This window comes from Paramisgurnus dabryanus, chromosome 4, assembly GCF_030506205.2.
Source record: "Paramisgurnus dabryanus chromosome 4, PD_genome_1.1, whole genome shotgun sequence".
NCBI lineage: Eukaryota > Metazoa > Chordata > Actinopteri > Cypriniformes > Cobitidae > Paramisgurnus > Paramisgurnus dabryanus.
Genome location: NC_133340.1, coordinates 18,616,926 through 18,642,362, shown reverse-complemented (window position 1 = coordinate 18,642,362; position 25,437 = coordinate 18,616,926). Strand labels below are relative to the sequence as shown.

At 37.3% G+C, this 25,437-nt stretch overlaps 2 protein-coding genes across 2 annotated transcripts in view; both read left to right on the top strand.

Annotated features, from left to right (window-relative positions):
• The window catches only part of LOC135760505 (NLR family CARD domain-containing protein 3-like), a 41,452-nt gene extending 25,858 nt beyond the window's left edge, over positions 1-15,594 (top strand). Inside the window, exons 2-6 of the mRNA XM_065274513.2 lie at positions 9,039-10,958; positions 13,768-13,941; positions 14,024-14,200; positions 14,289-14,335; positions 14,586-15,594. Of these exons, the coding sequence (XP_065130585.1) occupies positions 9,049-10,958; positions 13,768-13,941; positions 14,024-14,200; positions 14,289-14,335; positions 14,586-15,109 (2,832 nt within the window). The 5' untranslated portion in view covers positions 9,039-9,048 and the 3' untranslated portion in view covers positions 15,110-15,594. The remainder of the gene's footprint in view (positions 1-9,038; positions 10,959-13,767; positions 13,942-14,023; positions 14,201-14,288; positions 14,336-14,585) is intronic.
• A 4,190-nt stretch (positions 15,595-19,784) lies between these two features.
• LOC135760518 (uncharacterized) lies at positions 19,785-24,808 on the top strand. Its single transcript, XM_065274528.2, has 2 exons — positions 19,785-20,185; positions 22,922-24,808. The coding sequence occupies exons 1-2, from the start codon at positions 19,912-19,914 to the stop codon at positions 24,184-24,186; spliced, it is 1,539 nt and encodes a 512-aa protein (XP_065130600.1). The 5' UTR covers positions 19,785-19,911; the 3' UTR covers positions 24,187-24,808.
• Positions 24,809-25,437: the final 629 nt, after the last annotated feature.

Here is a 25,437-nt window from a genome sequence, read left to right as displayed (position 1 = left end):
CGTGTTAAAGGGAACACAAAAGGAAATCTCAATAAGTGAAAGTAAGAGCTGGGATTCGAACCCATGACCTCAGGTTCCCAAAGCAACGCACTAACCGCATGCGCCACTGAGTAAACGATTAAACCACTGAGTTGGTGTGTCCAAGCTATAGAATAGAGATTTAGAGCTGTAAACATTGATATCCAGCAATTACCAAACGTGCAGAAATAACAACAGAGAGCACAAATAACTGAAATACAATGTATTGTATGAAAATCACAAAACTTAAGTGAGAAAAAAGTTAAGACAAAATATCACTGCACATGGGGTTTGAACCCATGACCTCAGAATCTCATGGCATGTGGTTAACCAGATGCGCAACTCAGCTAACACAGCTCAAAGGGCAGCAAAAAACAGCTTAGGTGCTTCAAGGATTGACGTGTGCCAATCAACACAGATGCAGAACTGACAGTGCAGAGCACAACTATCAGAAATACAATGTATATGGGAATCAAAAAGCTCAAATGAGATTGAAGACAAGAACATCATTCTGTATAGTAATGCTATACAATGTAATATACAGTCACATTAATTTACTATGACAAATAGACAACGTCACAGGCACGGTCAACTTTGGAGTGGTATTTCTAAGAAAGAGAACAGAATATCAAAAATCTGTTCGGTCATTTCTGTGCGGATTGCTCCAAACATTATACGAGCAGTACCTGGCATAAAATAAACAACATTTGTAAAAGGAGTAGCGAAAAAATAATCTACCATATGCTTTACAATAACACATGAACAGAATGTTGGAAAATGACAAACGAGGCATCGTTGCAATCGGCATAAACCAGTGAATACAATTTCACAAAGAAATTAATATCAGACAAAGTATTCAGAAGTTATAAGCAGTTCCATGAGAACTGTTATAGTTTATAACCCCTAGGTGGCGCTGTACTCTGACTTCCCAGGTACCTTCAGGACATCATGTCGAAGCTCCTTACTAATTTTTGCGCGGATATGTCCAATAGTTCAAAAAATATAACAAATTATGTGAAATTTCAAAATGGCGGACAGGCGGTTCGGTCAAACCCGGCATTATACACATCGACAGATGCGGCATGAGGTAAGCAATCCATAGACATCAAGATCATAATTTTCTGACAAACAGTTCAGAAGTTATGGGCAAAAATAGCCTATTTTATTATCTCATGACCCATAGGTGGCGCTGTCACCAAATTTGGCATGGACCCCAAGTTCATGGTCCACATGAAGTGTACCAAATTTCATTTCAATTGATCAAAGAATGACTGAGCTACAGCTTCAGAACCATTTTTGCGTCAACCTCGTTAAGTTTGCGCATTTATTACTTTTGAACAAAGATAAATATCAAAATTCTGTTCAGTCATTTCTATGCGGCTTACTCCAAAGATCATCTGTGCCAAATCTCATAAGAATTGAACAACATTTGAAGGAGGAGTAGCGAAAAAATGGAATACTGTACATTTCAAAATGGCCGCTACTGTAATGGGTGGAGTTTTACTGTAAGGTATTAAAATCAACAAGCATGAGGAGAGCAATCACGTGTACTAAGTAGAATTTTCATAGATCAAGCGGATCAGAAGTTATAACCCTTTGAACATTGAATTTTTGAACTGCTGGTGGCGCTATAGAGTTAGTACTAGAGACCCCATTTTTGGTCACATGACTTTTTAAGACCACCACTACAACTGTGCCAAATTTCATCATTTTCCTATGTACGGTTCATAGGGCTGCCATAGACGCCTATGGCTAAGAAGAAGAAGAAGAAGCAGAATAATAATAATAATAATAATAATACTAACAATTACAATAGGTGTCTCAGCACCTTCGGTGCTTGACCCCTAATTACAATAGGTGTCTCAGCACCTTCGGTGCTTGACCCCTAAATATAGCTGCAAGCAGCAATTGCGGGGTCAAGCACCTTCAGCGCAATGAGCACCCAAAGCACAGCAAAAACCACACGACGCAGCAAATGCGCAAAGCGCAGAAAGCGCGCAATACAGAGCCCGAACCCGAAGCAAAGCAAATGCAGAGCAGAACCACTGCAGTGCGGAGCAACAACAGTAAAGATGGCAAAAATATAACACGTGTGGAAAACCAGACAGGTCGAGAAGAACGTGTTAAAGGGAACACAAAAGGAAATCTCAATAAGTGAAAGTAAGAGCTGGGATTCGAACCCATGACCTCAGGTTCCCAAAGCAACGCACTAACCGCATGCGCCACTGAGTAAACGATTAAACCACTGAGTTGGTGTGTCCAAGCTATAGAATAGAGATTTAGAGCTGTAAACATTGATATCCAGCAATTACCAAACGTGCAGAAATGACAACAGAGAGCACAAATAACTGAAATACAATGTATTGTATGAAAATCACAAAACTTAAGTGAGAAAAAAGTTAAGACAAAATATCACTGCACATGGGGTTTGAACCCATGACCTCAGAATCTCATGGCATGTGGTTAACCAGATGCGCAACTCAGCTAACACAGCTCAAAGGGCAGCAAAAAACAGCTTAGGTGCTTCAAGGATTGACGTGTGCCAATCAACACAGATGCAGAACTGACAGTGCAGAGCAGAACTATCAGAAATACAATGTATATGGGAATCAAAAAGCTCAAATGAGATTGAAGACAAGAACATCATTCTGTATAGTAATGCTATACAATGTAATATACAGTCACATTAATTTACTATGACAAATAGACAACGTCACAGGCACGGTCAACTTTGGAGTGGTATTTCTAAGAAAGAGAACAGAATATCAAAAATCTGTTCGGTCATTTCTGTGCGGATTGCTCCAAACATTATACGAGCAGTACCTGGCATAAAATAAACAACATTTGTAAAAGGAGTAGCGAAAAAATAATCTACCATATGCTTTACAATAACACATGAACAGAATGTTGGAAAATGACAAACGAGGCATCGTTGCAATCGGCATAAACCAGTGAATACAATTTCACAAAGAAATTAATATCAGACAAAGTATTCAGAAGTTATAAGCAGTTCCATGAGAACTGTTATAGTTTATAACCCCTAGGTGGCGCTGTACTCTGACTTCCCAGGTACCTTCAGGACATCATGTCGAAGCTCCTTACTAATTTTTGCGCGGATATGTCCAATAGTTCAAAAAATATAACAAATTATGTGAAATTTCAAAATGGCGGACAGGCGGTTCGGTCAAACCCGGCATAATACACATCGACAGATGCGGCATGAGGTAAGCAATCCATAGACATCAAGATCATAATTTTCTGACAAACAGTTCAGAAGTTATGGGCAAAAATAGCCTATTTTATTATCTCATGACCCATAGGTGGCGCTGTCACCAAATTTGGCATGGACCCCAAGTTCATGGTCCACATGAAGTGTACCAAATTTCATTTCAATTGATCAAAGAATGACTGAGCTACAGCTTCAGAACCATTTTTGCGTCAACCTCGTTAAGTTTGCGCATTTATTACTTTTGAACAAAGATAAATATCAAAATTCTGTTCAGTCATTTCTATGCGGCTTACTCCAAAGATCATCTGTGCCAAATCTCATAAGAATTGAACAACATTTGAAGGAGGAGTAGCGAAAAAATGGAATACTGTACATTTCAAAATGGCCGCTACTGTAATGGGTGGAGTTTTACTGTAAGGTATTAAAATCAACAAGCATGAGGAGAGCAATCACGTGTACTAAGTAGAATTTTCATAGATCAAGCGGATCAGAAGTTATAACCCTTTGAACATTGAATTTTTGAACTGCTGGTGGCGCTATAGAGTTAGTACTAGAGACCCCATTTTTGGTCACATGACTTTTTAAGACCACCACTACAACTGTGCCAAATTTCATCATTTTCCTATGTACGGTTCATAGGGCTGCCATAGACGCCTATGGCTAAGAAGAAGAAGAAGAAGCAGAATAATAATAATAATAATACTAACAATTACAATAGGTGTCTCAGCACCTTCGGTGCTTGACCCCTAATTACAATAGGTGTCTCAGCACCTTCGGTGCTTGACCCCTAAATATATACGTGTATTTAACATTTTTTGTTATTATTTGAAGGTTTATGGAGAAATATAAAAATGTTGGCCTACTCTCTATTATATCTGCAAGAGACATGTTTGCAGGGGTGGAAATACTGAAAAATCTACTTACGTAAAAGCATTGTTACTTCCCAAACATGCGTGACTGGCCTCAATACAAACATGTGACTAAAAACAAGCCATTTTAGTCATGTACTCATACAGCCAGTAGCAAATATTGCACTGTGAATATTATTCTGCCTTGCTAAAAACTTGAGATCTGCCCGAAGCCGAATACGTTATATAGGCCTATATAATATAAAATAGATAAAGAGCTTAAATAGATTAAAAAATATTGAAATTTACAATTTTATGAGCAAAAATGTAAACTGTAGGCAGTTACTATAGACCTATTTCGACGAAATTGTTTTCATGAGGATGTCTTTAGAAATATGTATGCCTCCTTCGTGATAAATTTTAGCCAAGCCAATGCGGGTGATCTCCGACAATAAAGAAACGTGAAGCTCAATCAGGAGAAGTTCCCCCGCAGAACTGTTTCTGTCTGGATATTTTGAGTTTCTCTGTTTTTAGAAATTGATTATTTACTATGAGGTCCTAATTATTTTCTTTGTGTGTTTATTAAATTTGTGTACTGTATAAGAGACGGTAAGATTCTGTACACATCAATTATTTATCTAATAAATAATTCCGGACAATCCTGTATTTTATGTGATATGTGGCAACGCTAGCTGTTGCTGCAGCATCCAAAAAACTTTTCACTTTTACCTCCATGATTTTAAGAAGTTTAAGAAAAGTTATGACTGTATTACACTTGGCTGAACATTTATCTACCTCCTATAGGCGCCGCTGTATATGGGAAGCGTGCTTTACCAAACATCTAAAATAAAATAACATAATAACATTAAACAGTCCAGAAATAAATATTTATTCAAAACTTAGGGCGATTTATAGTCGTGCGTAGGTCCTACGGCGTAGCAGCGGCGGCGTAGGTTCCGCGTCGATTTTCATTTATACTAGTGGGTCGCCGTCCGTGTCGACGTGCAAACACACGCGAAACCGCTGGTTGGCAGTAATCACGCGTGTAACCACAGTAACAGCAGAAGTCGCCACAGAAGAAGAAGCTAAGCAAGTTAACCCACAAACGAAGAAGAAATAGCAACTTGTTGTGTATAATTTGAGAAGACCAGCAATGATGGAAGTAAATAAACAGCGACTTATGTTGCAGTTTGAGTTAAATCACTCCTCAACTTGGCTCATCTTTGTTTTCACCGTCTCAACCGGAAATACCTATGACGCAGTTTTTTTACCTGACGGGAGGGGTTCTGGTGGACCAATCACAGACCTTGCGGTCCGCGTAGAGCCGACGCGCTGTTAGGAATTTTGTGAGGTGCGCGTCAGGCTACGCAGAGCTACGCACAGGCTACGGATAGCCTACGCCGTAGCTACGGCGTAGCACCTACGCACGACTATAAATCGCCCTTTAGGTTACACAGAAGATAGCTCAATCTAGGACCTGTACATTTAACAGATCAGTAGGCTACAGCAGCGGAGGACTTTTATTTTGTTGAACAGACTTGAGGAACAACGGATGATGTCACATATTCACATTTTGGTTGACCAATTGGCGGAGAGGTGCGTCTAGCGACCGCCCACACGTCACAACGAATTTTAGAGTGGTTTATTCGTTTTTTACCAAAAAACAAAAAAACGAAAAATCAACCCGAAATCTCGTTTTTCGTCTTTCGGTAAAAAATCGAAAAAACGAACAAAGGGGCCGTTTTCTCGTTTCTGCTTACTTCATTTGAAGTTGAAAAACAAACTATCAAAAGGTACACGGACCATTGAAATCCGTGTATCGTTCGTTCAATCGATTTTTCAAATTAAAAACAAAAATGATAAAACGAATAACGACTTGTTTTTCGATTTTTTGATTGTGCATTCAGATCAAAATACAAAATATGAATAACGGGATTAGGACAAATTTTAATTTTGATTTTTAATTTTATACCTTAGCAGACATATGCCAATGAAATCATTTTAAACAGATCAAGTAGGCCTACTATTGCGGTAACAGATTACAGCCATTTTAATAAGGTTGTGCATATGACAGAGCAATCATGCTCTCCTGTAAGACTTATTCTATACAAAAAGTATAAAAGTTTAGCCTAATGATCTTCTCCCAATGTGCACGTAATATTGTTAATAATATTGTTTAATATTGTTCAATGACTAATTGCACGTTTTAATAATTTATGCCATGTGAAATCATCTTTTCCATATTTAGTTAGTACTCATTGTGCATTGCCTTTTGAAGTTTATATTATTACTTTTTATTGGTATCATTGCTATATTAATATCTAATAAACAATTTTAAACAGAACAAGTACTATTTTGGTAACAGTCCGAGTTTTTAATGTTATTTCTTTTTTATTATTATTTATTCAGGACACACACATACACACCTAAGGTTTAAAATAGAGGTCTGCGCGACATTGTTTTTTTTCGTCCCGCACCCACTTAAAATTAACTCACCGCTTAAATGCTTTTTTCCAACCTTTTTTTTCCCTACGACGTCTGTCATTAGTTTTTAGCAAAATATGAATAAAGGGAAAACGTATGTTTGTGTCTAGTGCTGTGTAAAAAAAGAACTTTTAACTGAACTAACTATTTAACCGACATTTAGCCTATAAACAATGTTCCTATAAAGACACGTTTTAGCGTATCGCATTAAAAAACCGACAACGATGACTGAATGCGCTCTCTTTTAAGGTGCACTAGTGGCATCATCGGGATGCAAAGACATTGCCAGGTTTACAGGGCATATTTTAAAAAAAACATTCAAGGTAAATGCAAAATGTAACAGAGAAACATAGCCTACATTAAATAGGGCAAAGCATATCACTCAAAATTTTAAGCAACGAAAACCATATTAGCCTATTTTCTGCCAAACTATTTCAAACATTCTTGCAGGTGTACATGTGATCAGAAGTGCGGATACGCCAACGCTGTCAAAAGATGTCGGGCTGCATTTCCCAAAAGCATCGTAACTTAAGAAGCACTTAAAAATCGTTGTCTACAGCTCTACTGTGATGATGTTGTGCCTTTCATCTATTATTTTAAATGTAGAAGGCAATACTTAAGGAGACTAAAGACATTGTATTGTTAAGCTCTTATAATTCATTCTTTGATTGTGAAGTTAATAATGACCAAAGGTTGTGCTTAATATAATGTGTACAGTATTCATAGAACAGTGTGTACATCCGTTCTGGTAAAATAAATGTAAAATAAACATTACATAGAAAGGAATAAGATATTAATATAGCAATGATAGCAAAAATAAGTAATATTATAAACTTAAAAAGGCAATTCACAATGGAATGAGTGCTAACTAAATATGGAAAAGATGATTTCACATGGCATAAATTATGTAAACGTGCAATTCATAATTGAACAATATTAAACAATATTATTAACAATATTATTACTTGCACATTGGGTGAAGATCATTAGGCTAAACTTTTAACAAGCGCGTGCTACAATTAAGAGTCATTCTATAGGCTAAAGGCGACATTTCAGCTCTTGACAAACAGATAGCCAGCCACTGTGTGTGATCTAATTTAAGTGCATTTTTGTGAAATGCACGTGAAAGAATAACTAACGTTCATTACGTAGCTCGTAGAAATTGCTCTTAAGTGCAAAGTTCAATTTTATCGGGAAACCCAGCCCAGACCGCCCGTTCCGTCACGGAAGACCAGAGTTCCGACCTCTGCCGTATTTATACACTTAAATTTAATCCCGCACCACAAGAATCCTTATAGGCATTTTACACGATATGCTGCAAACAGTGAAATCGCAATGCAACCACATCTTCTTTCATGTAGTGGAAGAGTTTTGTGCAGCATTTATTTTTTAAGGCAATAGCCTACATATTTTTTATCACCGTGCCATATCCGAATAAATAATAATAGCAGACAAAATTTTAAAAGTCGGCCTTAATAAGCAAATAAGAGCATGATTGCTCTGTTATATGCACAACCTTATTAAAATGGCTGTAATCTGTTACCACAATAGTAGGCTACTTGATCTGTTTAAAATGATTTCATTGGCATATGTCTGCTAAGGTATAAAATTAAAAATCAAAATTAAAATGTGTCTTAATCCCGTTATTCATATTTTGTATTTTGATCTGATTGCACAATCAAAAAATCGAAAAACAGGTCGTTATTTGTTTTATCATTTTTGTTTTTAATTTGAAAAATCGATTGAACGAACGATACACGGATTATTTTCGTAAGGGGTCTGTTTAAGTTAGTTTATATAGCCAACTAAAGTTTTGCAGTGTAAAACAGGGTATTAAAGGGATGTTAACCAAAAAATGAAAATTCTGTCATCATTTACTCACCATCATGTTGTTACAAACTGGTATAAAAAAATTTGTTTTGGTGAACACGGAGGAAGAAATGTTTGTAACCAAACCGATCATGAGCCCCATTTGCTTCCGCAGTATTATTTTTTCTACTATGTAAGGGAATGGGGCTCATAATTGGTTTGGTTACAAACATTCCTCAAAATATCCTCCTTAAAAAAAATTCATACACGTTTGTAACAACATGAGAGTTAGTAAATTATTACACAGTTTACATTTTGAAGTGAACTATCCCTTTAAGGACAATTTGAAAGATTTTGTTACTTAAGATGTTATGGACAATGGCTTATTGGGTCTCACACCAAAAAGGTCACTGGTTTGGGCCTTGGCTGGGTCAGGAGGTCTTTCTGTGTATACACACACACACACACACACACACACACACAAATACAGACAACACTGACATGAAGAGTCATTCTACCAGACTAAAGTATTGCTTGATCATATTGTACATTACATCCCTTTGTGAAATTTTCTTGATGTTCTCCAGACGTTGTTCTCCAAACATTGTTCTCATGACTGTCATAGTAATTTTTTGCTGCTCCTTTTCCAGCAGTGAGGGGATGCGGTCCAGTCTGAACTACACTGATTCCTCCTGTCAAACTCACAAGAATGAATCAGACCTTCAGACACAAACGCTGCTTGAGGAGACTGAAGATCTTCATCAGGTTTCACGTGAAGTTCTGCAAAGAGTCAAAGACCAACACAAAACCATCATGAAGAACCAGTTTGAGAGTTTATTTGAGGGAATTAAACTCCAGGAGAATCAAACCCTCCTGAAGAGGATTTACACACAACTGTACCTCATAGAAGGAGAGAGTGAAGGAGTGAATGAAGAACATGAGGTTTTACACATGGAGAAAAACACCAGAACACAACACTTACAAGACACAACAATCTACTGCAATGACATCTTTAAACGCTTACCTGAACCAGAATATAAAACTGAGAAAAGAAGAGAGAGGAAAGACAAAATAAAGAACGTTCTTACTAAAGGCATAGCTGGAATTGGAAAAACCGTCTCCGTACAGAAGTTCATTCTGGATTGGGCAGAGGGAACGGCCAATCAGGATGTAGATTTCATGTTTGTGTTTCCGTTTCGAGAGCTGAACTTGATTCAAGATGATCAGTACAGTCTTCACAAACTTCTGCTTGACTTTCATCCTGAACTTCAAGATCTGGACTCAAAGATTTATGATGAGTGTAAAGTTGTGTTCATCTTTGATGGTCTGGATGAAAACAGAATGACACTGATGTTTTCAGACGCTGAGAAAGTTTCTGAGGTGACTGAGACTTCATCAGTGCCTGTGTTGATATTAAACCTCATGAAAGGAGATCTGCTTCCATCTGCTCTCATCTGGATCACCTCCAGACCAGCAGCAGCCAATCAGATCCCATCTAAATACATCAATCGTCTGACAGAAATCCAGGGATTCAATGACGATCAGAAGGAAGAATATTTCAGGAAGAGAATCAGTGATGAACATCAAGCCAGCAGAATCATCTCACACGTCAGAAGATCAAGAAGTCTTCACATCATGTGTCACATACCAGTCTTCTGTTGGATCTCATCCACTGTGCTTCAAAACATCCTGAAACAAGACAATGAGAGAGCAGAAATCCCTAAAACTCTGACTGAAATGTACATCCACTTCCTGCTGATTCAGATGAATATGAAGAATGAGAAGTATGATGAGAGAGATCCAGAGAAACTCCTGCAGTCCAACAGAGAAGTGATTGTCAAACTCTCTGAACTGGCTTTCAAACAGCTGATGAAGGGTAATGTGATGTTTTATGAGGAGGAGCTGAGAGAGTCTGGCATAGACATCACTGACGCCTCAGTGTATTCTGGGATTTGTACTGAGATCTTTAAGGAGGAATCTGTGATGCATCAGAAGAAAATCTACTGCTTCATACATCTCAGCTTTCAGGAGTTTCTGGCTGCTCTTTATGCATTTTACTGGTATGTAAGCAAAAAAGTTGACACCTTAAAGTTTCTGAATTTAGTTTATAGCTTTCTAAAAAATGCAGTAGATAAAGCTCTTGAAAATGAAACTGGACATCTGGATCTTTTCCTGCGATTCCTGCTGGGCATCTCACTGGAGTCAAATCAGAGACTCTTACAAGATCTTCTGACACACACGGTGGACACCTCAGAAACCATCAGTGAAATCACACAGTACATTAAAGATAAAGTCAAGCATAATGAAGATCTCTCTGCAGAAAGATCCATCAATCTGTTTCTGTGTCTACTTGAAGTGAATGATCAGACTCTGTACAGAGAGATTGAGGAGTTTGTAAGATCAGACAAACACTCAGAGAAGAAACTCTCTGCTGCTCACTGTTCAGCAATAGCCTACATGCTTCAGATGTCAGAGGAGGTGCTGGATGAGCTGAATCTGAAGAAATACAACACAACACAGGAGGGGAGAAGAAGACTTATACCAGCTGTCAACAACTGCACAACGGCTATGTAAGAGTTTTATCATTTATTTAAGTATCATGTAAAGCAGTGTTTCCTAACCCTGGTCCTCGGGGACCCCCTCCCAGAAAGTTTTAGATGTCTCCTTATTTAACACACCTGATTCGACTCATCAGCCTCCTTCCAAAATGGTTAACATGTGTCCCTAACAAGCTGATGAGTTAAATAAGGCGTGTTAAATTAGGAGACATCTAAAACTTTCTGGGAGGGGGTGCCCAAGGACCAGGGTTGGGAAACACTGATGTAAGGGATAATCAATGAGGGTTATAGTAGAAAAATCAAGATTACATTTTTAAAGGTTAAAGGGACAGCCCATCGAAAAATAAAAATACTGTTATAATTTACTTACACTTCAGTTGTCCCAAACTCACTTACTGTTGGAAACCTTTTTTAGTGAAGACCAGGGGCCCTATTTTAACGATCTGAAACGCAAGTACGAAGCGCAAAGCGCAAGTGAGTTTGTGGGCGGATCTTGGGCACTGTTGCTATTTTCCCGGCGTGAGATATAACTCTTGCGCCGGGCGCAAATCAATAAGAGGTTGGTCTGAAGTAGGTTCATTATTCATAGGTGTGGTTTGGGCGTAACGTCAAATAAACCAATCAGAACGCTATCCAACATTCCCTTTAAACGCAAGGACGCAAGTTCCATGGCAGGTTGCTATTATTATGACGGATTTACCAGGCGCACGCCAGGAGCGGTTCACAGCCGAGGAGACCCACGTTCTTGTAAGAGCAGTCAAAGACAGAGAAGCCAAGCGCTACAAATGATGTCAGGAGACGGGGGAATCCCAAGCTTGCCAGCATAAATCGGGCACGCCGTGTAACGGGAGGTGGATCTGCCTCATGACCTGACGCCAGCAGAGGACATCGCTGCATCCACCCTCACCGCTGAAAGGGTTTGGGGGCTTTGAAATCGGACCCAAGAAACGCAAGCAAGGTCCAACCCCAAAGTACTCTTACAAATCAAGTTCATATACATTAAGGTTTCTTATGAAAACATTTAAATTATTATTTACATAAAATAAACGTAATACAGCCACACAACAAACTTATGAAAATATTTTAATCGTTATTTGCATGAGAATTTTTTAACGCAGCCACATAATAAATAAAAACTATCACCACAATGCTCACCACTATGATTTCCCTTATCTCGTGTATTAATATTTTTTAGTGTAACAATTTATGATTTGCAAAAATAACTGTTGCATCTGTGTAGATTAGATAAGCAAAGTGTATGCGCGTTGTGCACGCTATACATTATGGTCAAGCATGCGCCCTTAAAATAGCATATTGAACCACGCGCAACGCGCCACTGACTTTAAACTTTTTTTTTCTGGTCAGTGGCGCAATTGTTTTTTGAAACTGCAAAATAGCACCAGGGATGGTTTGAGCCGGAACACGCCTCCTTTTTTGCGCTGAACCGCCCAGGGAGCGCAAGTTCATTCCCTAGTTTGCCGACGTGCGTCTGTGGAAGGAAAACCCCGCTGTGCGCCGGTGCAAAATACGAATGATACATGCGTCACTGACAAAGTTAAGTCAAGATAGGGCCCTTTATGTAAAAAATCATTTTAGATTGTAAGTTTGTTGATCTGAACACTTAATTCTGTGCTGTGTTAACACATCATCGAATTGGACTAATACTGTAACATCTATGACTAACAGTTTAGTTTTGAACATTAGATGAAACCTTACATAATGAAATAAAACCATGTCATCACACGCAACATTTATAAGACTTGATTACTTTACCTCATCACGTAACATGATTTCTCATTCCGTCTGATTGATGGCCATCAGTGGCTGAGTTAAAGACAACAAATCCCATCATCCCACGCTGCTTCAGAGCGTCATTAATCTATTGGCGCTTTTCCATTGCATAGTACCCCACGGTTTAGTTTAGTTTGGGTCGGGTCAGTTTACTTTTGGGAGCTTTTCCATTGGGTGCAGTACGTAGTACCCGATACTTTTTTTCGTACCACCTCGGTTGGGGTTCCAAGCGACCCGAGCTGATACCAAACGTGACGCGAAAACACTGTAGATCACTGATTGGTCTAAGAGAATCGTCACGTCATCGCTATAATGTAAATATTAGCTTTAGCTTACTGCTAGCTTGCGCTGTCTCAAGCAAATCTGCGTTATCTGTGTTCTGCTATAAGTTTCCAAACACCCTTTTAGCGATGAAAAACATCCGCAGGTTGAGAATCCGGGACACCATAACAGTTTTTTCCAGACTTACAGTTTGTGGCGGCACATTCGCGACGTGCACGTCTGCATTATATATGCTTTTATGCAACTTGAATGAGGCTCAGCGGAGCGCCGTCGACTGACGCCACGGGTCGGGTGTTTGAACAGAAACTGTCATGCGAGACAGAGGTAGTTATAAACGCGATGTGCAAACATCTATTTGTGGTGGCCAATTTTAATTTTGTGGCAGACTGAGAAATAAATGAATGTATGGGAATGTACAACAACGCTCTCACGTGTATGATGTCACAGCAGTAGGCAGCGTAAATATAACGACACGCCTATAATCCCTCCCACTCCGAAGTGATACTAAACTCGATGGAAAAGCTAACCACGCCAAAGTGAGGTGAGCTGACCCGACCCAAACTAAACTAAACCGTGGGGTACTATGCAATGGAAAAGCGCCATATGTCATTGTTATTGTTTTGATCGTTCGCCCTCTAGCGGTACGGATTATAGAATTGCACCTTTAACACTTAAATTATTCTTGCAGGTGAGTGAAAATAATAAAAAAATTATAAAAAAAATTATAATTTGTGCTTTACCCTTGTAGTCTTACAGACTGTAATCTCACAGTTGAGTCCTGTAAAATTGTGGCTTCAGCTCTTCAATCCTCAAACTCACCTGTGAGAGATCTGGATGTGAGTAACAATGACCTGCAGGATTCAGGAGTGAAGCTCATCTCTGATGCTCTCAAGAGTCCAGACTGTAAACTACACACACTGAGGTATTTATCTCTAGATACTGATTTACTGATTTATAACTAAAGAGGATGAACTGACTGATGTTGATGTGTGATCTCTCTGTAGATTATCAGGTTGTATGGTGACAGATGAAGGTTGTTGTTATTTGGCTTCATCTCTGAGTTCAAACCCATCATCACACCTGAGAGAGCTGGATCTGAGCTACAATCACCCACAACACTCAGGACACCAGATGCTCTCTCAGATACTCAATGATACGAACTGCGCACTCAAGAAATTCATGTATGTACAATGTCATCTTATTATGTAGTACAGTATTGTGTCTTTATCTCCATCCTCTTATATTTTTGTGTTTATTTTGTGTCTTTAGGTTGGATTATGGAGGAGAGAGCAGACTTTTACCAGGACTGAAAAAATGTAAGGTTTAATAAACATAAATGTGAGCCTGTCTGTGAAATGCAGGCTAAAGTCTCATAATCTAATTAAATAAAGAGCAACAAAGTTTATTTTTACTTAATCTTTGACAGAATGTTTTTGATTTTATAGAAAACCATGAATCACAAAAAAAAACTTTAACTGGATTTTGACGGACAGTCACAAATATCAACGTAAAACACTATTACTAAAGATGTCTAAGTAATTGATTTCTTTCTTTTCTCATCCGCAGACTCCTGTTATCTCACTCTGGATTCAAACACAGCAGACTGTCGTCTCGCTCTGTCTCAGGGAAACCGAATGGTGATGCGTGTGAAAGAGAGACAGTCGTATCCGGATCATCCAGACAGATTTGATTACTATGGTAACGTTCTGTGTAAAGAGGCTCTGAATGAACGCTGTTACTGGGAAGTTGAATGGACCGGGGTGAATGATTTATGTGTGGTATATAAAGGGTTAAAGAGGAAGGGTGACAGTAGTGAGTGTTATTTTGGATTCAATGAAAATTCCTGGACTCTTTACTGCACAAATCGCAATTACTCTGCAATACATAATAAAAAAAGCACAGACATACCTGCACCTTTCCCATCTAACAGAGTAGGAGTTTATCTGGACTGGTCAGCCGGTACTCTCTCCTACTACAGCATCTCTGATACACAAACACTCACACACTTACACACATTTAACACAACATTTACTGAACCTCTGTATGCTGGATTTGGGGTTTATCCCGGCTCCTCTGTGTGTTTATGTTAAACAGGGCCTACATCTTAAAACTGATTCAAAAATCAATACAGAAAGGAATTTTAAAGATTTCCAGTGGAAGTGTTTACCAAGGAATATTGATTTTGTTAAAAAGGAACATAACTATTTGAATGCTCGAAACCTGGGACCTTATGTTTACAATGTGTACCTTTTTTCGCACAATAATCTACAAGAGTGTGGCAGTGGGGTAAAATACACATATTTTTAATAGGTGTAAAAGTGTTATTTGTTTGATAAAAAATAATTTGAAACGATACAGTACCTGATAATAAAACGAAAACTGCAATTTTTCTCCCTCTAGCTAATCCTGGGAAAGATATAACAAAACCTAGTAGCTATAGACCCATCACTCTTATTTCTGCAATATGTAAAGTAATGGAAAAAATGATTGTAAGGTGATTTGAATTACCTTTTACATTTGGTTTCAGGAAAAGTAGGTCTACAGTATATGCATTGGTACTGTTTGAAAATGAAATTAAAAAAGCTTTTGTAATGAAACAACATGTGATTGCAGTCTTCTTTGACATAGAAAAGGCCGAAGACACTTCTGGGGGGAAGGATTACTATTATTAAACTAAACAAAATTGGAATAGGTGGGACATTTTTAGGACTTTTTATATGAATGTCCTTTTCAGGTTAAAGTTGGAGAAGAACTTTCAGCTCTTTATAAGTTCTGAATGGAAGTCCGCAGGGAAGTGCAATTAGCCCAATGATTAATGATGTTTTTGATCAAATTAAAAAAACAGGAATAGGACTAGCACTGTATGCAGATGACGGATCATTATGGAAGAGAAGCCGTAATATTAAAAAATGTAGTAAAATGTATACAGAAGTCTATCAAAGAAGTGGAGGAGTAACACAGTATATGTTATTTACAAGGAAAACTGAACATATGGGGCTGAAGCTATATGATCAAACATTAGAAATAGTACAGTTTTTTTAATATGTGGGAATCTGGTTTGATGAAAAATGAACATGGAAACATCACATTAGTAAAATTAAAGTGTAAAAAGGTTTTAAATTGCATGCATATGGTTGCTGGTCAGGATTAGGGAGCTAGTCGTAATGCTTTATTGTGCATGTGTCAAGCACTGATTCATTCCATGTCTTGATTATGGGTGTATTGTATATGGGTCGGCAACCAAGACTTTTGGAAAAGCTAGATATCATTCAATCCAGAGCTTTAAGAATATGTTGTGGAGCAGTTAAAATATCCCCCACATATGTGTACATATTCCAAAATTGAAAATACAAATTGGTCTGAAGTTGCCTGACGAATTATCTGTGTGTTCCATCTTGGCACATCAGATCAGCTCCGTTTTCCTACCATTAACAGTATTACTTTCTCTGTAGTATAAACTATTAGCATCACCCTTTCCACATCTGTCACCAATTTGGGCATTAAAATGGACTCTCAACTCACCTTAGAAACCCACATCAAACATCTCTGTAAGACATCATTCTACCACCTCAAGAACATCGCCAAACTCTGTACAACACTCAACCTGGCAGATGCAGAGAAGCTTGTCCACGCATTTGTCTCCTCCAGGCTGGACTATTGTAATGGACTCTTCTTCGGGATCTCTGGCAAAAGCATCCAGAGACTACAGTACATCCAGAACAGTGCTGTCAGGATCCTGATGAGGGTGCGCAAGCATGATCACATCCCCCATCCTGAAATCTCTTCACTCTTCGCTCCCTGTCCCACTCAGAACTGAATATAAGGTTTCCCTCCTCACCCACGAGTGCATTCACGGACAAACCCCCCCTTGTTTTTCTTTTTAACTATTTATTTTATACAAATTTTTTATTAAACTACTGTATGCTTTGCAGCACTTTGAGACCAGAAAGTAATTAACAGTTTCTATACCTTGCATCATGATTTACATTGATCCATGTACCAAAAGGAGAAGTTTAACCCTCAGCCGCAGATCCCTCAGGTCTGTATCTCTCCAGTAGCTGTTGCTTTAATTTCTTTTTAAATTTAAAAAATGATACAGATTGTTTAAATTAGTATCCAGTTCATTCCATAGTTTAGGACCACTATAATATACACTAAACCTAGCATTATATTATACAGACAGTAGCTATGGAGGATAAATTGGCAAGGAGAAAATAGAAAAGAAAAAGTATTGTTGTCTAGGTTAAGACTTGGACACACGTGATTGAAATCAACATTGGCGCTTATGGGTTTACATGAAAATGGATTATGTGATGTGTGCGGTTTATCTAAACATTTAAGTCATGTAGCCTACTTTTAATTTGAAGGTAAACATAATTTATACCGTGATACATTATTTAGTCAAGCTAAGAATGGGGAAGACAAAATTAAAAATTAAGATAATGTAGAAAAACCCTAATCGTACAGGAAGCTACACAGAACACTAATAAAAATGTTATATGACTCAGGTATAGGGACTACTCTAGTCTAGAGTAATGTATGATATGTATGGATAGGATTGGGAAATTCTGATAATTTATCCCATAGACATCATATAGGTAGACGCCCTATCGACCGCTACTGCCTACTGGCGCGGCGAGATATGGGGCCGCCATCTTAGATCGGTCACCCGCTCACTCAGTGTAATCTGTATGACTGGTGGAATGAGCTATCAGCGCATTTAATTAATCATATCTCAGTGAATACCGAACAGATTTTCACGCGGGTTTTTTTGCTGCAAAGGTCATTCATGGGGCTATGATACAGGACACATGGATCGGCGTATTTTAACCCCTTATGTGCCGCAAATCCCGTTTGAGTGGAGGGTGACAATGTGATGTACATCTTTAAATTAATATTTCTCTGGGATTCTTTGGACTAGAAACCTAATCTTGGTCTTGTTTTAAAGAAGACAATTTAGGGTTTTTCACAAATGAGTTAGAAAGTAAAAATATTAAATATAAATATTTTTATAGCCGTTTACCTTTATTTTAATATAAAAAATAATGCAGTAACATATTAATTTATAAATAAAATGACATAAAAGTTAATGTTTCACACAATAAATAATGTTAACATGAAGCAATATGTCTCAAGTAGTTGTGATCCAAATTTCAAGTTAAAATCACAAAAAATTATGTTTGTGTCACAATTTTAATGGTTTAACCAACAACTGCCACTAGATTTTGCCACATACTCTTGTACTCTTGTATACTCACAAACTTATAGATTATCACCGCATTATTATTCATGCAAAAAGGTTTTGAAATATGAAAACTACATTCTGAGAGCTTTCCGATGATATATAGCTCATGATTTTTTAGGTTTAGAGTAGGGTTTTAGTGTTATATGCAAAAACAAATTTGGACTTTTAGACATTTTAGAAACTGACTCTCACTATGTCATAATTTTCCCCAAATGGTAATGAAATATGAAAATTATACTCTTTGAGCTTTCCAACAATATATAGTTTGTCAAGATTTAGGTTTAGAATGTTAGTGTTACAAACACTAATGTGGACAGCGCCACTTAATGTTCATAGTAGGAATAAATGAATATTCACTAAACAGTAATAAAATATTCTGATATTATAAGATATAAAGTGAGTCCAAAATCAAAATATGTGGTGTAGGATATAAGATATTTTATAAATCACACACTGTAAATATGACAAAGATGCAGAAACAGATAGTTGCAGTAAAATAAGACTTTTTAATAAGGTGAAGAAACAATTTAAAATGATTTAACCCCCCCTCTCCCCCCCCACACACGCGCGCGCACTGAAAGAGGACTGTTTTGCAGAGCTTCTTTCCCGTGCTCCCTTTCTGTAGTTCAAGAGAGGTTAGTTTGGCAACATGGTGGAGCCTTATCTTTAAAAACACAGACACAACCAATGACAACGAGTCAGACTGATGGTTGTCGATTCCAAACCGAGTCTCCTCAATGTCCTCCCTACGAAGGAAAACATCCTCTGTTCCTGATCCTCCCGCACAACGTGCATGACTGTTGACAGCTTTTTAAAGTTCGGCGGATCACGCAGCTCACAGCACCTTATAATAATAATAATAATAATAATACACATTTATATAGCGCCTTACACAATACTCACAACAGAGAAACTCTTGTAATTATTACTTTACTTTACCCCACCTCTCATTGCAGGGTGAACAGCGGCTGGTGCAGTAAACATAGCCTAGCGAACGTTAGCTGGCTACGATTTCAGTACAGTAAAATCAATAATCCTGGCTCTTTCTCAATTTTCTGGCAATATTCTATTCACAAAATACAACCAATAATACCGCAATGTTAAAAAGTACTTGTGAAAATAATCCTCCGGAGTCTATTTGCGATGGTCTGCCGATTAGAACAGGAAAATGCTCCACAGTGCTCTGGCATCTTATCTGCTGCCATGCAACGAAACTAGGAGTACGACCGGTTTAAGATGGCCGCCGTATTTCTCAGTCCCCAGCGGCCAATAGGGCATCTAGTCTTCTATATGATATCTATGATTTATCCCACCAGAAGGGCTGAGTGTGGACGGAGCCGAACACGCAGCCTCTCTAGTGGGATAAGAGGTGGGTCGGTAGAGTGAGGTTCGGAGATAAGAAAGTAAGGTAAAACACCTATTTAGATCACAAGAAAACAGAATCCTCGTGTAAACTCAGTCCTCCATTCAGAACAGTAGGTGGCGATAATGGTTTTAAGGAGTCGGTCGCCATTAAACAAGAAGAAGTAGAAGAAGTAAGAGCTCGCGTGTGGTGTGTTTGTGTATCCTCATTGTTTTTTTTCTCGTGAGTGTTTTATTGAGTGTAAACAGAGTCTTGTCTCTGTGTATTTTAGTGTTGATGATGAGATGGATGTGATGTGCTGTAAATCAGGAACTGATCAGGGCTTACAGGATGAGGAATCTACTGATCAAACCTCCACAGAGTCTCTGGATTCTGTCTGGAACGCTGGAGAACAGCAGCAGATCCTGCAGACCAAACTCAAGATGTGTTCAGTCAAACTCATCGACTTCAGGAACCTCATGATGAAGATCAAAACTGAACCCACAGAAATAAAAACTGAACCCACACCTGAGGAATATGAAGACAATCCTATTGATGGTCATGATTTTATTCTGGCAGGTATATCGTCTCAATCATTATTGTATTTTTACGATTTTTTATCATCAACTGTTGCAGCCACACACAAAACGCATTGTTGTAAAGCTCTAAGGTTCTGAAGATATATCGTTAGCGATAATACCGTGGTTGATGTTCTAACGATAGGCAAAATCAGGGATGCACGATCATGATTTTTAATGGGCGATTCCAACACAGGGGTTTTTTATATTCTTATCAGGCAACAAGCAGGAAAGAATGAAAGTATACAAGATGTTTATTATTTTTTTTTTTGTATTTAACAGGCTAAACTGGGTTTTGGCTATTGAAACAATAACTGTAACCATCTAAAAACATTCGGCCTCACCAAATTTTTGGTAGCAGTTCAATTTTTCCTATTGTTCATAACTGACCAACACAAATATAAATTATAACAATTGGTAATGCTGATAAAAGACAAATTTATCTAAATTAAATAAATTGTTCTATATATATATATATATATATATATATATATATATATATATATATATATATATATAAAAATTAAAATAAAATCTGTATTGTATACACAGTAGGATTGCCAAACTTGCCATCAGCGTGTATTTTAAGCTTTGTGTGTGAGAGAGTACATGTTCAGTACTTCATGGCTATAATAATGAAATACATCCCAAGTTCTAACATTAATTTCGGGAAGAATCTAGTACTTTCCTTACTTTAAGATAAGCTTATTTTTTTTGTCCATAGTTTCTAAAAATCCCACACAAAATGACCAATTAAAAAAGTGATTGTAAACTGGATTTTTTTTTACCTTTTACACATTAGGCATGTCAAAGATTGGTAAAAAAAACATTGGCTTTGAAGCATTTTTAGTTTTTGTGTAGCATCAGTTTTTATTTTTTTCTCCCTCATTATTGTTAGTGGCTATTTTTGCCTCATTGACTTCCATTATAACCACATTTTTTGATTGCAGAGCTATGACACCTTTTTATCATGCATTTTTGAATGTTGGTGTTTTTTCCTTTTGCCAAGAGGTCAAATTTGTACGTTTTGTTTAATGAAGTAAATTGTGTGAAAAATACTGTTTTTACACACGAAACGTGAGCACGTTATATTGCGTACCATAAACAAAATCATAGCTTCAAAAACAGAAAGAACGAGATCTATAACTGGAATGACGTTAAACTAGCACAATTTAACCAAAAGGGACAGCTGTTTAATTGATGTATTTGCATTTGAATAGTATTTGGACATACTACTTGCCTCGCCTACTGCTTTTTGCCTACTATATAGTATGGAAGTAGGCGGTTTCGGACGCAGCCCAAGTTTAGGGCTGCAGTAAAAACATGACGGCGACTTCCATGTAAGTTGACCCCCGGCTCATTCTATGGTAATATAAACAATACAGTTCATTATGTAAGGTCTTTACACCACTGATATTGTAGTTATGTATATTATATTGCATTTATGTCAAGAGATTCTTCTAGAGGTTACACAATGCACCTTTAAATATAGTTTAGGATGTATTTAAGTTGTTCAGGCTTATTTGGAGATATTCAAATGTATTTCTTTCTTTTTAATTAGGCATGAACAAAAAAGTATTATCAACACAAAGATTAAAACACCAAATCGGAATAGCCACAGAATCTCAATATACACCGAATTGTCACAAAAGTATTGGGATAGTATTGAATCTCTAGATTAGTGAATCGTTCCAGTTCTACCCCTTCATCTGCACTATCCAACCATGGCACTGGCATTTAGTGCAGAGAGAGAAAGAGAAAATAATTCACAGCAAAATTGAGTTTCAATTGCAACAAACCACCATCATTGTGATCAGTGTTTGCACTTCAGCAGCTCATTTGCATTTTGAAGGACACACCCAAAACAGCACTTTTTGCTCACACCTACAAAGTGTTCATTTTAACATGCTATAATAATGAGCTAAAACTTCACATATGCACTCTGGGAACACCAAAGATTTATTTGACAACTTAAAAAAGTCTTGTGACATGGCACCTTTAACAAATATTTACATAAGGTTTTTAGTAGGGTGACCATAAGTGCAATTCTTCCCGGACACGTCCTGACCAGGATTTCGAGTGCGTCTTCCGGAAGTCGTATTTGTCGACCGCATACGTCAGGATTATTATTATTATTACAGAAAAGCAACCGTTACATTTTAAAGTAAGAATGAAACTACGATTGTATGTCTTATGTTTTTATTTAAATGGTGTGTGCAGTCAACAAATACGACTTCTGGAAGGCACACCGAAATCCTGGCCAGGACGCGTCCAGGAAGAATGGCACGTGTGGTCACCATAGCTTTTAGTGAAGTTGTTTGATCACCATTATGGTGATCTGTGTTTCCTTTATTTATTTGGGTGTGTTTTACAGTTTGAGGTATTTGCAACAATGTTTTTCAAAAACATGTTATTTGTTGAAAAGATGTTAAAGCAAAGATTAGTTAAAAAATATTGCTTACACTGTAAAAGAAAAATGCTTGACTTGATAGTTGAATAGTTGAAACATGTTGTTTCTTGAATCAGCATATTAAAGTTGATATAGACAAATTCAATAGACATATTATAAATTAAGCATGCTCATCAAGTCATCTTATCAACCCTGAATAGAAACACAATAAGCTAAGTTTCATTTTAAGTCTTTTCCATAGTAAACTATTATAAGGAAACATGGTTTTAAGCATAAATCCAGTAAAAGACCAAACAAATTGATTTATTTGTTTCATGTTTCTTTCAGATGTGAAGAGTGAATTATGTTTGGATGGAGAAATAACATCCTCAAGTCTTTCCTGCATCACTGGTGGAGAGACATTGAGCTCACAGAGACATTTAAAGAGAAAAAAACACAAAGAACAGAAGCATCATCTGAAGAGACACACCAATAAGAAACCGTATCAGTGCAGTGAAAGTGGAAAAACCTTTAGGCATTTAAGGTTATTAAAATCGCACCAGACTATTCACTCTGAGAAACCCTTTCAATGTTCACACTGTGATAAACGTTTCTGTTATAAATCTCATCTGATAGCCCATGAGAGAATTCACACTGGAGAGAAACCTTACGTCTGTAGTGTTTGTGGGAAGAGTTTTAATCAACATCAACATTTAGTGTCACACCAGAGAACTCATACAGGTGAAAAACCTTACAAATGCTCTCACTGTGGGAAGACGTTTGCTTATTTAGCTTCCTTAAAAGTCCATGAGAGAATTCATACAGGAGAGAAACCTTACGTCTGCTCGATCTGTGGAAAGAGCTTCTCAGATCACAATGCCTTTAGAATCCATCAGAGAGTTCACACTAAAGAGAAACCTCATCACTGTGATGTTTGTGGGATGAGTTTTTATCAACGTGTCAATTTAGTGAATCACCAGAGAATTCATACAGGTGAAAAACCTTACAAATGCTCTCAGTGTGAGAAGTCGTTTTCTCAGTCAGGTAACTTAAAAGTCCATGAGAGACTTCATACTGGAGAGAAACCTTACAAATGCTCTCAGTGTGGAAAGATGTTTGCTTATTCAGCTTCCTTAAAAGTCCATGAGAGAATTCATACTGGAGAGAAACCTCATCACTGTAATGATTGTGGGAGGACTTTTAATCTACGTCAATATTTAGTGTCACACCAGAAAGTTCATACAGGTGTAAAACCTTACAAATGCTCTCACTGTGGAAATACGTTTGCTCATTCAGCTTCCTTAAAAGTCCATGAGAGAATTCACACTGGAGAGAAACCTTACGTCTGCTCGATCTGTGGAAAGAGTTTCTCTGATCACAATGCCTTTAGAGTCCATCAGAGAGTTCACACTAAAGAGAAACCTCATCACTGTGATGTTTGTGGGACGAGTTTTAATCAAAGTGTCAATTTAGTGAGACATCAGAGAACTCATACAGGTGAAAAACCTTACAAATGCTCTCAGTGTGAGAAGACCTTTGCTCAGTCAAGTAACTTAAAAGTCCATGAGAGACTTCATACTAGAGAAACCTTACGTCTGAGAGAGATTCAGTAGTTTAACCTTCTAAGTGTGTTAGTATAATTCTGAAAATAACAGATCTGACACTGCTTCCAACTAACTTATTATTAAGGTATATCTACAAGAATTAAACTACTTGATCACATTAGATCTTAGTTGAAATTTCAATATTAATGGGTATATTTAAGCGTACAAGACTTATATTGATCAATGGGATTAACATTGACAAACATTTTTTTTTATATTCTTTCAATCGTGGCTTGCCATCTGGGAATGTATCTTCACACAGAAATCAAAGACAACGCAAACTTACAACCTCCAAAGATGTAATGATAAATAAATAAACAAACACCACTCTGTAAAACTATGGGTATTTAAAGAAAGCTGGCAGAGAATTCTGTGAATCTGTAAACAGATTTCCCGAACAAACGCTGTGTAGTTCTCATGGCCAGGTAACATTTCTAAACTCTCTCATTTTATACTATTAAGGGTTTCTGTGTGATTGATCAATGTATTATATTGCTTTAATTGGATTTTGAATTGAATGTTTAAATAATTGGATTATTGGCATTTCTTATGATTGGTTGTTTTATATTAGTTGAATTAAGTTTTGAATTATCATGTTTCATTACATGGCTAATAAAATGTTACATTTGGATTTATTCTGCATTAGTCTGAATTACTGACTAAAAGTAAATTTGATGAATGCTTTGTTACCACAAATCCACGACCAGGATTAAGTAGGCATATTGTCTGCCCTTTTCATTTTATTTATTTGGTCTGATGAACCACTTAATTTCAACTACAGGGTTAAGGGGGCCATAGCATGAAAATCTGACTTTTTCCATGGGTGTCCCCAGTGCTTCTATCAACCTGGAAATTGTGAAAAAGATAAACCCAGTAACTTAGTTTTGGTAAACCATTCTCCTCAAGCACATGAAAAATTAGGTCATTGAAATTTTGCTCCAGTAATGTAAAAAAACCTTTTCATGCTACCTTTGTTCTCTTTTTACTACCTCTCAAATATGGTTAGGTTTCTTCAAAAATACTATTTTGAGCAAACGCTGAGGTAATTCAATTTTTGTAAAGGACTTTTGATAGAGCTCAGATTCAAAACATACACGGAGTTTGAACTTTTTGTCTTAAGGGGATACTTCCGGGTTTTGTAAGTTGGGTAAGAGTATTTTGAGCTAAAATCTGGGGACACCAAAGATTTATTTTACATTTTTAAGTAAAGATTTCAAATATTCTAAAAAGAGCCTCATGATGAGTGTGATCATGTATTTT